Source organism: Mastomys coucha, unplaced genomic scaffold, assembly GCF_008632895.1.
Source record: "Mastomys coucha isolate ucsf_1 unplaced genomic scaffold, UCSF_Mcou_1 pScaffold22, whole genome shotgun sequence".
NCBI classification, from domain to species: Eukaryota; Metazoa; Chordata; class Mammalia; order Rodentia; family Muridae; genus Mastomys; species Mastomys coucha.
In genome coordinates this window covers 243,886,981-243,902,474 of record NW_022196905.1, presented here as the reverse complement: position 1 = coordinate 243,902,474, position 15,494 = coordinate 243,886,981, and the positions used below count along the sequence as shown (strand labels likewise).

The following is a 15,494-nucleotide window of genomic DNA, read 5'->3' as shown; positions in this document are numbered from 1 at the left end:
CCTGCCTCTACCTCCCAAGTGCTGGGATTAAAGGCATACGTCACCACCGCCTGGCTTAGTGGTCTCATTTCTAAGGTCTCATCCTCTGATATGACCAAGCATGGTTAGGTCAGGCAGAACAACCAATCTACAGTCACTTGGAGCTGCGCTGAACCTGTGTCTCGTCTAGGCATGTGCTCTGGTTGTACTTGAGGTGGGATCACAAGATGCTCTTTGAGCCTGGGCTTGAGCTCCACTGCCTGACGGGGATAGTGATACTTTCTCCTGTTTCTTCCAGTATAGTCTCAGCCTCCTGCCACGGTTCAGGGAGGTAGGTGTACTGATGAACTAACAGGAAAGCCAAGCCTAATCTGTCTCTTGTCACTGAATTGCTGCACTGGGATGATCTAGAGAGATGGTTATAGCTGGCTCCTAAATGTGATTTTCCCACAGTTATAAAATGATTCCAGCTGGGCAGTGGTGGTGCATGCCTTTGATCCCAGCATTTGGGAGGCAGAGGCAGGTGGATTTCTAAGTTAAAGGCCAGCCTGATCTACAGAGTGAGGTCTAGGACAGCCAGGGCTCATAGATGTCAAAGCCCTGGGTTTGATCCTCAGCACCATATACACTGGATGAGAATCAAAAATTCAAGGCCATCTGTGGCTACATAGAACAGCCTCACTATGTGAGACCTTGTCACACACACACACAAAAACAATCCACAACAAACAAACAAAAAAGAAAGAAATCAAACCCATCATCAACAAAGAATTCACGTTATAGGAAATATGGAAAACAGAGAGGGGAAGAGTCCAAGTTGACAAATGTGCTTACACCTCTCCATATGACCAGTTTTAGCATACTGCCACTTCTGTGGCAGAGAGGGCAGGGATGAGTGGTAGGCAGTCTGGGCCTCAGTAGCTTCCATCCTATTCTGAAGGCAGTTATATTCCTGGGCCTCAGTTTGACCCCTTTTGTCTATGAGTCAGTGGTGAGAGCTTCTGGGTAGATATAGTACGGTGTGGTTAGCGAGGGCCTTTCCTGCCCACCTACAGTGTGGCTACCCCTTCTCCAAGTCTCAGGTGGGTCTCTACTTGGCTTGACTTTGCACTGCAAAGCCACAGTAGGGGCAGAGAAACTCTTGTAGCTGCAGCTTGCATTGTGATTTTGGCAGTCAGTGGCAGAAACTGAGAAGTTAGAAACCAGCTTATGACCCAGCTACCATCAGGCACTTGTCTGTTGTCCCTCTGTACTTCCTGGCTGTCTTTGTTAAATGTTATCTCCTCTCTGTTTTGCTGTCATGTAGAAGAAATGAGCAGATCAAATAGGTTCATCTTGCAGTTGCTTGTGAGGTAAATTATTTTTTTCTCTATTGATGCCTAAAAAGAGAACCACATGGACAAATGAGGCATTGGGCAGACAAACTGTTGGGATCCATTCTGTCACCTCTTAAGGGAGTGGGGGCCTTTTGCTGTCTCCCTTCTTCCCAGGCTGTGTTGAGTCAGCCAGTATCTGGCAGTGTTCTTAGCATAGTCTGGCCTATTACCAACAAAGAAGCAAATGTTCATGTCCTTTCTCCTTGGTAATCTTAAAATAAACAGGCATTTGTTTTTAGATGTCCCAAGTTCAGGCCTTTGAGAATGCCTGCTTTATCAGATTCTCCTACTGGAAGAACCTATGTGACCTACTAGAACAGAGTGGGTCATCATGTACACAGCTATCTACTATCTGCTTTCCCTGAGTAGCAGCCCAGGCGCTCCTTCATTAGTTCCAGTGAGCTGCTGCACTAAGGCCTCTTTGGGTTCAAGATAACAGCTGATGATGCAGGCCCCAAGAGCACAAGAGACATACCCATGGACCCATGGTGAGCTTGAGAGCAGAGATGAGATTTGAATCTGAGAATGTCCTGTATGGTTCTCATTCAGGGATTGTGCCCTGGGGTCGTTGTCAGGGTGAGAACAGTTGGAGGTTGGCAGCTAAAGCCTCTGGCTGAGTGCTTTGGCTTCAGAATTGCCAAGTGGGTCTCAGTTGGCCTTGCTATGGTAATTAGTTGTGCTGGTCTGTGTCATGGGCTTTTCGACCCTCTCCCTACTTCATACATTCATTGTATTCTAAGGAGTGGTTGGCTTTTTCCATGTCTTTTTATCCCTATTGTTTATTAGGATGTCTTTGGTAGTGTCTGGGTTTTCTTCTTCAGTCTGTGTCTGCTATCTGATCAGTTGTAGCCTTCCCACACCTCTTCTGTAAAGTTCAAACTCCTTAAGTTAGCATGGAGGCTGAATGTGTCCCCTCCCCCGTTTCCTGTCCTGCTATGGTTCTTTGTATGTCTGTCTGCCCAGCCTACAACTCGACCACACTGAACGTCTTTCGGTTCCTCTACCCTGTGTCTGCTTTTTTGTCTTTTTGCCTTTGTACATTCTGTTACTTGTATACAGCACATCCTCCCTTTAGCTTCTCTCATCTCCTTTACCAGGCCTTAGCTCAGCTTTCAACGTTCTCAGGGAGTCCTCACTTCAAGTCAGTGCACTCTGGCTCTCTGGTTCAAGTCTTGACTTGCTGCTGGTGGGACTGAGTGTAGGAGCCTGCTTGCCCTGTGCACCCAGCACTGTGCTCATCTTTGTGGAAGGTATGACTGAGACCTCGGGGTCTCTAGAAGAAGGTATTACTTGTACTGAGTGGTTATGGCACCCTTGTCGAAATCAACTAACCACATAGATGAGGGTTTATTTCTATTTTTATTTATTTATTTATTATATGTAAGTACACTGTAGCTGTGTTCAGACACACCAGAGATGGTGTCAGATCTCATTACGGATAGTTGTGAGCCACCACGTGGTTCCTGGGAATTGAACTCAGGACCTTCAGAAGAGCATCAGTGGTCTTAACCACTGAGCCATCTCTTTAGCCTCCAGGGTTTATTTCTAGGTTCCCTATTTCCATCTTATTTTGTTGGTCTTTGTGTCTGTTGTTTGCTAGTCCTATATTGGGTTTTTTATTTGTATTATTGTATTTTAGTCCTATACTATTTTGATTAATCTAGCTTTCCTATAGTAAGTTTGAAATCAGGAAATATGAGTCCTCCAACTGTTTTTACTTTTTGAAGGTTATTTTAGCTGCTACCTACTGCCACTTGAGATTCCACATAGATTTTTTTAATTTCTGAAAAAAAAAAGTTACTGAGCTTTGGGAAGTCTTGACATTGTCTCTCTCTCTCTCTCTTTTTTTTTAAAGCATTTATTTAATTTTGTGTGTATGTGCCCAAGTGCATATATGTTTGTCATGTGTGCCTGAGGAGGTCAGAAGAGGCATCAGATCACCTAGAAATGGAGTTATAGATGGTTGTGAGCTGCCATGTGGATGTTGGGAATTGAATTCAGGTCCTCTGCAAGAGCAACAGGTACTCTTAACCACTAAGCCATCTCTCCAGTCCTAGTATTGACATTTTAAGATTAAGGGTTCAAACCGGGCGGTGGTGGCACACGCCTTTAATCCCAGCACTTGGGAGGCAGAAGCAGGCAGATTTCTGAGTTCGAGGCCAGCCTGGTCTGCAGAGTGAGTTCCAGAACAGCCAGGGCTATACAGAGAAACCCTGTCTTAAAACAAAAAACAAAAGAAGAAAAAAAGATTAAGTATTCAAGTTGATGAACAAGTAAGTACTAGGCTGGTCTGCCTGTCTGTGCCTACTCATGCTGAGATTAAAGGTGCATGTGATCATCTGGCTTATTGTTATTATTATCATTATCTTTTGTTGTTGTTGCTTGTTTGTTTTTTGAGGTATGGTTTCTCTGTGTAGCTTTGACTGTCCTAGAACTTGCTCTGTAGACCAGCAGTACAGCCCTTGCTTGGGCTAGATTCCCAGTATTGCAAAAAAAAACAAAACCAAAAGCTGTAGCTCTGCATTTAGTATATTTGAAGGTCCATATGGCTCTTCCATACTTTGCTTATCTTAGGCTGGTTGCATGATGTCTTTAGGTGCCTGCAAACTCACTAGAACTTGACAAGATCTCTTTATGTAGTCCTAGGTGATTTGCATTGCAGTCCAGGCTGTCTCTCAACTTGTGCCTTTCTGTCTGCCTCTTCCTACCAAGTGCTGCTGGGGAATTACAGTTGCATGCCATTGCACCCATCTGTGAAACAACAGCTTCTTCCTCTTCTTTTATTCAGTGCCTGGGGCTTGAGTCCAGGTTCCTCATCCTGGTCCAGATGCTCTGCCACATGTAGCCCGGGACCTGTGGCTTCTTGTTGCTTCAGAATGCCCTCACTTTGGAAAAGACTTAGTGTTGTCCAGTGTTTGAAGAGTTGGGGCCTGGTTCCCCTGGACCCTGACTCAGCTGAGTCTGCTGGTTGGGTTCTTGTGGAGCTGCTCTCTGTGTCATTGACACCCACAGGTGGCATGGTGCCCAATGTGAATGCGTGTCAGCTTCCCCTGGCTGCTCTCCACTGAACTCATCCCATCAGATTTTGAAGTTGAGGTGGTAGTTTATGCAGAGGCTCTTGGGCCATTATCTAGGAAATGTCATTCCTCCTGAGGAACACAGAACCAATAGGAACATGATGATGGGCACCACTGGCATAAGAGTTTCCTGAAACTAAGGTAAGAGCTTGTGTTTGGAACTTACTTGCTCCTGGGATGACCCTCGATGCTTTAAGCTGGAGCAATCCTAGTAAATCAAGGATCCCCAGGAAAAGTTATGTTTGGCCACTAGCCAGAGTTATGACTTCTCCTGTAGGAAGGAACAAATAACTTATTCACATTTGGGCTTTTTTATATAGTGCTAGAGATCAAACCTAGGCTTTGTACATGTTAGACAAGTGCTATACTATTGAGCTGTGCCCCTTACCCCCTAAAAGCAACTTGTGTTTTGAGCATAGATGTCTTAGTGGTCACTCATCACCATGGAACATTGTAGAACCAGAACTTTGGCTAGTGGCCAAACATAACTTTTCCTGGGGATCCTTGATTTACTAGGATTGCTCCAGCTTAAAGCATCGAGGGTCATCCCAGGAGCAAGTAAGTTCCAAACACAAGCTCTTACCTTAGTTTCAGGAAACTCTTATGCCAGTTGTGGGATTACGTGTGTTATGGGATTCAGGCATAGATGCCTCACAGTAGCAGAAGATGAGTGGCTGCCATCCAAGCTAAGGAACCCATGGCTGTACTGCACTTGGGCAGTTTGGACAGGCTAATTGTTTGTTTATTTTTGTTTGTTTGTTTTTGGTTTTTGGTTTTTTGAGACAGGGTTTCTCTGTGTAGCCTTGGCTGTCCTAGAACTCATGCTGTAGACCAGGCTGGCCTCGAACTTAGAGATGCGCCTGCCTCTGCCTCCCAAGTGCTGGGATTAAAGGCGTGCGCCACCACCCCTGGCTGGACAGGCTGATTGAGTTGTTTACTGCTTGGTCAGCAAAGACATCCAGGGAATGGAAACTAGCTCTTAGCATCCTTTACCACATAAAGCCAGGAAGCTGATTATTTAAGCTGCTGTTTTTCTGGGGAAATGTGCAGGTTCTAATCTAATGGGAATTCTGCCAGCGGGCTCACACAGCAGCTCCTGATGGTCCTAGAAGCTGGCCCTTTCTGGCAGTCAGTATATGTGTTTCTTGGAAGGACTGAGCATTCTGTTTAGCCTCTAGCTGTATATTGGGCCATGTCTTTTACCTCAAAGGATCTAACTCTATGTTCCAAATATTAAAACAAGGAAGCCAAGTTTTCTCTATGCTATGGATGCCCCTCTATTCTTTGCCAGACCTTTTCTTTTTCCTGATCTCTTCTCCTTTAAGTATCACTAAATTAATTAGTGCTATGTGTTAGTCTGTGTCTTTTCTTGATACCTGTACATGATGAGGATTGCTGGGTCACTATGGTATAGGGCCCCATGATTATTAGGAAACAGGCGTACAATTCAGGCATTAAGTACATCGACATTAGCTGGGCAGTGGTGGTGCATGCCTTTAATCCCAGCACTTGGGAGGCAGAGGCAGGTGGATTTCTGAGTTTGAGACCAGCCTGGTCTACAGAGTGAGTTCCAGGACAGCCAGGGCTACACAGAGAAACCTTGTCTCGAAAAACCAAAAAAAAAAAAAAAAAAGTACATCAACATTGTTAGGCAGTTATGAAGTTACACCTCAGCCTCTTTGGATGGTGTTTTAGATGTTTTAAGTATTCAGCTGCCTGTTTAGTTCATGCTTGTATGTGCTCTGAATCAGGTCATTTATATTGGCTTGTACTCTTTTAAAGAATGATGACTTGATTCTTTTATTTTTAAGTTCTTGAGGAGTTACCCATTTTCTTAAATACCACACACACTTAGACTGAAAAGGAGATTTCCTTTTTTGGTTTAACTCTTCTTACAAGTGCCACCAAGAGTTGGAAGTTGCCAGAGGAAGGGCCCCACCTTTCCTTGCAAACCTTACTTAGGTACTTGGGGTTTATGTGTGTGTGGGGGGGATGGTTTTAGAAGCTCAAGCTTTACCACCTCCCTGCTTCATGTGAGCTAGGAAGTTAGCCATAGATGTACAGAGAGGGACAGTGTGTGTGTGTGTGTGTGTAGAATCCTGAGAAGCAGCTGTGTCAGGTTTTGTGATGAAGCAGAAAAGACACAGCCTGGCTATACTTGTTCAGTGTTCTGTTCCTTGCTAACTAGCAAATGTGACCTTGCCTTGCCCTGTGCCACTCATTTCCTAGCTCTTAGGGTTTAAGGAATGGATTCTCTTGCCCTGGATGGAATTTGCTGGAGGCCATGATTTCGGTACAAGTTACCAGTTAGTCATGGTCACAAACGCTATCTCATTTCTTTTAAAGAAACATTTTAAGTTGCATGTATTTGTTTATTTTGTGTACTTATGATGTGTGCACACATACATCACAGACAGATCTGGAAATCAGATGAAGATTTTTAAGGGTCAGTATTTTCTTTTTACTTTATGGGTCTCAGAGGTAGAATTCAGGTTTCAGGTTTGGTGGCAAGATCCTTGACCTGCTGAGTCCTTTTATAAGCCCTCTTCTTTCTTTTCTTTTTTTTTTTTTTTTTTTTTTTTTTTTTTAGATTTATTTTATTTATTTATTTATTATATATAAGTACACTGTAGCTGTCTTCAGACACACCAGAAGAAGGCCTTAGATCTCATTATAGATGGTTGTGAGCCACCATGTGGTTGCTGGGATTTGAACTTAGGACCTCCAGAAGAGCAGTCAGTGCTCTTAACTGCTGAGCCAACTCTCCAGCCCCAGCCTTCTTCTTTCTTTAGTTGCAAAGATACTAAGTTGCTTCCAATAGAAATCAAAAGGCCAGCCAGGCATGATGGTGCTCACCTTTAATCCCAACACTGAGGAGGCAGAGGTATGTAGATCTTGAGGCCAGCCTGATCTACTTAGTGCGTTCTGGGACAGCTAGAGCTACATAGAAAGACCCTGTCTCAGGGAAAAAAAAAATAGAAGAAGAAGAAAGAAAGAAAGAAAGAAAAGGGAAGGAAAGGAAAGAAAAGAAAAGAAAAGAAAAGAGAGCAAAAAGGTTGTCTACAGGTAGGCCCCAGAGAAATCAAATCAAAAGCTGAGGCTTCTCTGAGAGCCATTAGTGCATTGAAGAAGCCTGTCCTCATGGCATTCTCCTTTTTCTGTCTTCTACCAAACACTGTTTGCGAAGGGAGACAACTAGCATATAAAGTAATGAATTTCATCACGGCCTCCTCAGACATAGAGTGTTCTGCTTTGTTCTCATTCCTTCCCTGTTTGCTTTTTTTAAGGTACATGGGAATTGGACTCTCAGCGCAAGGCGTTAACATGAACAGACTGCCTGGTGAGTCACTGTTCAAGAAAACATTGTTCTGCTCTCATCTGCCCTGATCTCTTAGAGCAGAAGTGGCAGCTCAAAGACTCAGGAGGGACTTGTTTGTAGGATGTCAAGGCATTGGGTGAAGAATTCCAAATGGTGGTCATTGAGTTAGGACATCTTATGTTTCAAAAATCAATTGATAGAAGCTACAAAGAAGGCCTGGGCAGTTGAACTTAGAAGTTACGGTCCCAGTTAAGAGTGCTTCCTGCTTTTCTAGAGGACTTGAGTTCACTTGCTAGCACTCATGTCATGTTGCTCACCACTGTCCCCGTGGACCCCTGCACTCAAGTGCACAAATTTGTACTCAGACAAACACAATAATACATAATTAAAAATAAAATATTAAAAAAATGAATTGACAAGTGGCAGTTACTCATGGAATTTGATCTGTTTACTGTTAAAATGAAGTGACCTGAACTTACTCCTATTGGGGCTACGCCTCAGTAACCCTCTATCCTATTGGCCATTGCCAGTCTGGGACTCAGGCATGTGCCGGGAGGCATGTACTGCCAAGCCTGGCTCCTTTTTGCTTGTTACTTCACCATGTTAAAGATCAAAGTCTTCAAGTGGCTTCCCACGTGGAACCTGGTTGAGGTGAATTCTGAATAAATAAATGATATGGTTAAGATATCTGAATTTGTAGCTGTGGGTACACAGCAGATTCAGATTAGTAGAATGTTCTAGGTTCTGCATCTGGTCCTCTTATACCAGTCCAGCATATTTCCAGTTGTTTTCTGCCCAGCTGTTCATTCTCAGTCCTAGCTGGGCATAACTGAAGAGGCAGAAACCTACCCTAAGAGCTGATAGATTTCAAGTGATGCTGCTAGGTCTGTATTTGTCTTCAGTGGCAGAGGTGCCCTCACCTTCAGTGGTGAGCTACCCTGATAGCATCATGAAGGCAGGCAATGAGTGTCCTCCTGGTTTGCATTGTATTCCTTGTGTCTGTGATGCAGAAGACAGTGGCTTTTTAAAAGAGGGAGTAACACTTCAATGCCTTTTCCAAATAATTTAATCTTCACCACAAATTTATCTATAATGGACTGATTTCAAATGCACTCTAGACTTGCTCTGGATTCACCTAATTGTCAGGAATTTGGCTTTTTTGTTTTTGCCTTTTTGCTTTGATATGATTGAAAACAACTGTATAAATGTATAAATTAGGTATAATTTTGTATTTTTAAATTTTTTATATAGATCTTATAGATCTGTTTCTTTTTTTTTATTTATTGTTTTATGTATGTGAGTCCACTGTAGCTGTACAGATGGTTGTGAGCCTTCATGTGGTTGTTGGGAGTTGAATTTTTAGAATCTCTGCTCGTTCTGGTCAACTCTGCTCGCTCAGTCCCTGACTGCTCTGGCCCAAAGATTTATTTATTATTATACATAAGTACGCTGTAGCTGACTTCAGACACACCAGAAGAGGGCATCAAATCTTATTACTGGTGGTTGTAAGCCACCATGTGGTTGCTGGGATTTGAACTCAGGACCTTTGGAAGAACAGTCAGTGCTCTTACCCACTGAGCCATCTCGCCAGCCCTGTAGATCTGTTTCTTGCTTTCAGTGTGACCTTTGAACTTTTGTATTGTTTTGGTATTGGGAAAAAGAGATTTTGTTTTTGGAGACAGTCTTGCTGTATAGTTCAAGCTGGCCTTGAATTTGAGCTTTTTCTTGCTTTTGCTTTTCAAGTGTTGTGAGCATAGCTGGGCTCCACAGTCTCTGCTTGCTTTTGACCTCATTCTCACTAACTGCTGGTTCCTCTTAAGTTCTTCTTCCTGTCATATCTCACCTCTGCCTGACAACTCCGTAGGTAGAAGAGTCACATTTACTTTAGATAGTGCTCTTTGGGAAAGATGTACATCCTTGACTTTCCTAGGATGCAAGGCTAGCCGATGTGTGGGCAGATCTAGCATAGGACAGAGAAATGGGTAGAGTGGAGTGTCCCTTCTCAGGGATGATGGTGAGTCTGTCATTGCTCAGGCTACTGCTGGATTTGGAGGGTTTGGAACAAGAGTGTGCTTTCAACTTTTCTGAGATTGTGCGCTCACTCTCTCTCTCTCTCTTTCTCTCTCTGTGTGTGTGTGTGTGTGTGTGTGTGTGTGTGTGTGTCTTGAACATATGTGTTCTAAAACTGAAAGCATCATCACTTTTAACACGTAGACGTGAAACTCCTTGCAGGTACTTTGGCAGGGAGGCAAGATGAAGTATGATAGCAGCTTGAGCCTTCTTGGCAAATGCTTTTAGTTTCCAAGAGGCCGTTGAAGACTAATTGGGTTGTTCGGATGTGTGATTGGTGAGAGGAGAGTGGTAATGGCCTTGGCTGGGACCAAATTTTGAGGAAGGTAATAACTTTAGTTATTACCTTTAGATGAGATGTTTGAGAGATAATACGTCTTCAAGCCTGCTGGCCACTTGTTGGGGCTTCTGTTGTCTGTAGGCCAGTGCTCTGTCCACTTAGGCTCTGAGGGGGCTTTTCTTTCTTTCTTTCCTTTCTTTCTTTCTTTCCTTCCTTCCTTTCTTTCTTTCTTTTTTGAGACAGGGTCTTTCAATAATGTTTTTCTGTCTGTCTTGGAACTTGCAATAAAGACTGTACTGGCCTCAAATACACAGAGTTCTACCAGCCTCCGTCTCCCAGGTGCTGGGATTCAAGGCAAATATACTTCACTCAAATATCCCTTTTGAGATGAGTGTGTACATATATCTCGGTGGACAGATTATTTTCTGTGTTTGTTCACCATCAGTGGACCCAGTCAAGTCATTTTGTTTGGTTGCACCATACGTATAAACCTTTCTTTTTTTTAATTGGATATTTGTATTTATATGGAGGAGTTTGTTTTGAGACATGGTTTTTCTATGGAGCTGAGGCTGTCCTTGAACTCACGGTCTTCCTACCTTCCTCTCTCCATGCTGGGATTATAGGCTTGCCACACAATGCCTGACTATTTTTCTTTAAGTTAAAATTAAAATATTTATTCTGCTGAGTATTAAACCTAGGACTTTGCATGTAGTAGGGAAACACTCTCCTACTGAGCTACCGACCCAGCAGGGCTTGCTGTTTTGACCAGCCTTAGAAACATCTTCATGCAAATTGCTTGGTTTTTCTTCTAGTGTTATTTAGGGAGGGGTGTTAATGTTTTAATATAGTGAAGATGTCAGGGTTTTTATATTTCCTGTAAGACCTTTTTGAGAGGTGCTGGTGACAGGGAAGCAAGATCTCATGTATACCAAGACAGGGTCCTCAAACTCTGTATATAGCTAATAGTGACTTTGAACTCTCATCTTCCAGTTCCTCTGAGACCTGGGAATATAGGCCAATGCCATTATAAGCCTGCACCACCACACCTAGGACAGTTTGAACATTACTAGCAAGCCTTAGAAACAAGATGCTGTACTCACATTTTACATTTATAAGGTATGCAAAAAAAATCCATGTGTTAGCATAGGAAACATTAACGTCACTGAAAATTAAATCTTTCAAACCACAAATGGTATACATCTCTTTCTGTTTTTTTTTTTTGTTGTTGTTGTTGTGTGTTTTTTTTGTTTTTTGTTTTTGTTTTTTTGGGACAGGGTTTCTCTGTGTATCCCTGGCTGTCCTGGAACTCACTCTGTAGACCAGGCTGGCCCTGAACTCAGAAATCTGCCTGCCTCTGCCTCCCAAGTGCTGGGATTAAAGGCATGGGCCACCACTGCCCGCTCTTTCTGTTTTTTTTTTCTTCAAGTTTTATTTATTATAATTGTTGTTACTGCTGTTTTTGTTTTGTTTTGTTTGGAAATAGGCTCTTAAAATGTATCTCAAGCTGGTTTCAAATTAGACATCTGCCTACCTTAGCCTATTGAGTTTTCTGAGTGCTGGGTTATAGATGTGTGTCTATGCCCAGCAGAACTAATGGTGTCTCAGCCAGTGTATTCATGTTTGCCTAGCAGTTGGTTACATTTTCTCTCACTCATTACTGGAGTTTAAAGCCTATTATTGCTCTAAATTATTTTATTTTTATGCATGCTTGTTTTGTTTTTTGAGAAGATTTCATGTAGCTCAAGCTGACCTTAAAATTGCTATGTGGCTGAGGTTGACTTTGAATTCCTGGTCCTCCTGCCTCCATTTTCTAAGTGCTGAATTACAGACACAAGCCACTACCTCCAGTGTCTGTTTGTCTGTCTGTCTGTCTGTCTGTCTGTCTGTCTGTCTGTCTCTCTCTCTCTCTCTCTCTCTCTCTCTCTCTCTCTCTCTCTCGTGTTTTTTGTTTGTTTGTTTGTTTGTTTTTGTTTTTCCGGTTTTTCGAGACAGGGTTTCTCTGTGTATCCCTGGCTGTCCTGGAACTCACTCTGTAGACCAGGCTGGCCTCGAACTCAGAAATCCGCCTGCCTCTGCCTCCCAAGTGCTGGGAATAAAGGCAAGCACCACCACCTCCTGGCTCATGTTTTTTTGAGACATAGTCTCACTGTGTTTCCTTGGCTGTCCTGGAATTTGGTCTGTAGACCAGGCTGGCTCTCCCTCTGCCTTCCAAGTGCTGGTACTAAAGGCATGTGCCACCAGTCATCACTGACCAGCTTGTCTTTTTGTTAAAAACAAAACAACAGAAGTTATTACATTTTTCTAAAATTTACTGGACTTAGGTTTGTGGGCTTGGAGATATGTATGTTCTGAGCCATCTTTCTGGCCCTGTATGTTTGTTTGTTTGTTTATTTTTAAATGTTTTTTTAAATTTATTATTTGAAATGAGTACACTGTAGCTGTCTTCAGACACTTGAGAAGGTGTCAGATTTCACTATGGGTGATTGTGAGCCATCATGTGGTTGCTGGGATTTGAACTCACGACCTTCGGAAGAACAGTCGGTACTCTTACCCGCTGAGCCATCTCACCAGCCCCTGGCCCTGTATGTTAATCTTAAGAGTTATACTATTTCATATTTAACTGGGGAAGGACATTTGTTTTGAGGAGTAAGTACCTTTTTATGTCTCCATTGTGGATAGTATTGGTGTTTGGTATAATACAGGTGTTTGAATTATCCATTCTATGAACATTGTATGCTAGGTATGTAATCCCCATGATAGGCACAGGCATGTAATGGAGGGGAAGAGAGTGGAAGAGGTAGTGAACACTGCTTCTGAGTTGTGTTTGGCCTGATATTGATGAGTTTACCAGGTGGATGGTCGTCTCCTCCTCCAGCAAGCAGCTGGGAGCTACAGGATTGTTTTGTGTAGGCAAGATATTGTCAGATCAATTCCCCCTAACTCCGTGTAAAGGGAGGTTCTACCAGAGGAATTAAAGCTGGGGCTCCTGGACAGTGAGAACTTTCTGTTCTCAGCTTGTGGAACTGTAGGAAGTGGTAGCCCATGGTTTACAGAAAAAGTCCTCTCTCACACTAAGATACTAAATGGAAGCATTAGTCATAAGTGGACTGGGGCCTGAGGATGTAGCTCAGTAATGAGGTTGTGGGTTTGGTCCCCAACACACTGCCTATTCCTTAAAGTAGACAGTTAGGTCTTAAATGTGTGTATATTGAGATAACTGAGTACATCTGGCTTGGTTGAGAAGACTCCTGCTATGTCATTGGGAGAGGTCCTTTGTTTCAATGCTGTGTATGCAGATTATTTTTTCTTTCTGAGGGTGGTGATGGGAATTGAACTTAGAATCTACATTTGCAAAGTCTCTACTACTGACCTATTTCATTCAGCCTATATAGACTACTTTAATTTGCAAGTTTAGAAAAATGTAGGTGGGCAAGAGAGATGGCTCAGTTTGGTAAAGTGCCTGCTGCAGCGAGCTTGAAGATCCAAGTTTGGATCTTCAGAACCCATGTAAAAGCTGGGTGTGGTAGCACACACATGTTACCCCAGTGCTGGGCTCTCTTTCTCTCTCTCTGTGTGTGTGTAAACAGCCAGATCCTTGAAGCCAGCTAGCTAACCAACCTAGCTGAGAGTCAGAGAACTTAAGGTTCAGCCAGAGACTGTGTCTCAGAATGTAAAAGGTGGAATGACTGAAGAAAGACATCCAGTGCTAACCCTGCACACTGCCCCATGTGCATGCATACCTGTATGACTGAGGAGTGACATCCAGTCCTTCCCCTGCACACTGTATGCAGGTGTATACCCACACCGACAAGCACATACTGGAGTGACAGTTTTGGAGTTTGTTTTTTTTTTTAAAACAAGACAGAGATATTATATGAATGTTTTTGTTTTAATCCAAGTTATGGGATACGGACTGCTTCAGATTGTCCGCAGCAGGTAACTGTGCTTTGCCAGCTGGAGACAGTACTGTCACTGTGACATTTGGAATTCTGGGGACTTTTCAGAGGGTATATAAATGCTAGAGCCTTGAGAGGCAGAGTCAGTTGGTGGGTTGTTGGTTGCTGTCAGTTGTGGTCTGTTAAGTAGCAGTGCAAAAAGAAGAAACAAGAAGAAGTAATTAGATATCCTGACTGCAAAGATCAAGCTTGCCCCAAGAACTCAAGGCCCCTAATCAGCAGGAAGTAGTCTAACAGTAACTTCGCTCCCCTTTCTGACCCCTGACTTTATTCAGAGATCTCTTTCTTTTCTCTGTATCCTTTTTTCTCTCTTATCTAGGGTTAGGGGGTTGAAAGGATGGAAGAAAAAGGGTGGAGAAAGGTGGAGGAAAGAAGACTAAAGTAGGAAATCTAGCTACAACATACATCCCTTCTTCCAACACACCATACACATGGAAACAAAACAAAGTGAAACAACGGAGTAAAGCAAAGCACAGCACAGCGCCCGTGAGACTGCAGGTTTTAGAGAAAGTCTTTTTGTTTTGTTTTGTTTTGAGGGTTGTTTGGGTGAGAAATCAAAACTTGTTGGGTTTATGAGTGTGGGGTTTGCCCCTAACATGTGGTAAGGGCCTTTTGTGCTTTTGTTTGCAGGTCACCTGGAGATGGGTGTATGGATTATGCTCAATACAGAGGGAGGACTAGAAAGTGGGGCTTAGTCACTTCTTTCTGGGGAGCCATGGATATCCAGGTACCAGTGGGGAGTCACAGGAAAGTACAAGAACTCACCAGGGCTGGGTGTGCTGGCATACATCTGTCAGGAACCAGAGGCTGGAGGCTTGGGAGTTCTCAGCCAGCTTAGACTCTTAAGTAAAATGCTCTTCAAGTTAAAAACACATAGCCAGGTATGATGGCTCTTGCATTCATCTCAGCAGAGATAGGTAGATCTCTATGAGTTCGAAGCCAGCCTGGTCTACATCAGCTTGGGCTATGTAAGTGAAACCCTGTTTTAGACAAACAGAAACACTTTCAGCAGGGATAAGAACTGTGATCTGAGTGCTTCGGCTGGTTGGAGGAGTTAAGTGCCCTTGTCCTGGCAACTCGCCTGGAGTTGCTGGGTGGGGCCAGTGTCAGGCTGCTGCTTCAGCATTTATAAGGGGTAGCAGCAATACTTTTTCATCCTGAAAGAGGCCACTAGAATGAAAAGGATCCCCCTTGATCCTGAACACGGAGGCCCTGAAGGTTAGCCCCTGAGGGGTAGCTTTTCCAGTGTTGCAGGGAAACTTGTCAGGGCAGGTCCCACCATCTTCTTGGAGGTCTGTCTTCTCTAGACCAGGCTTTGGGTGTGAAGTTGCATTGGCAACTCCACCATGGCTCCTTGTGCTGTGGCGCTTCTGGAGAAGCATCACCAGTTCTGTTTGCATAGGAAGCTTGGAAAGCCTTCTCTGGCTCCGTTACAGC

At 43.4% G+C, this 15,494-nt stretch overlaps 1 protein-coding gene across 2 annotated transcripts in view; it reads left to right on the top strand.

Annotated features, from left to right (window-relative positions):
- The window catches only part of Ranbp10 (RAN binding protein 10), a 63,217-nt gene that overhangs the window by 16,905 nt on the left and 30,818 nt on the right, over nucleotides 1-15,494 (top strand). The window contains exon 3 of one of the 2 annotated variants that reach the window (XM_031341236.1): nucleotides 7,720-7,772. The exons of the other annotated variant lie outside the window; for it this stretch is intronic. Within the exon in view, the coding sequence (XP_031197096.1) occupies nucleotides 7,720-7,772 (53 nt within the window). The remainder of the gene's footprint in view (nucleotides 1-7,719; nucleotides 7,773-15,494) is intronic. 2 annotated transcript variants of the gene reach the window in all.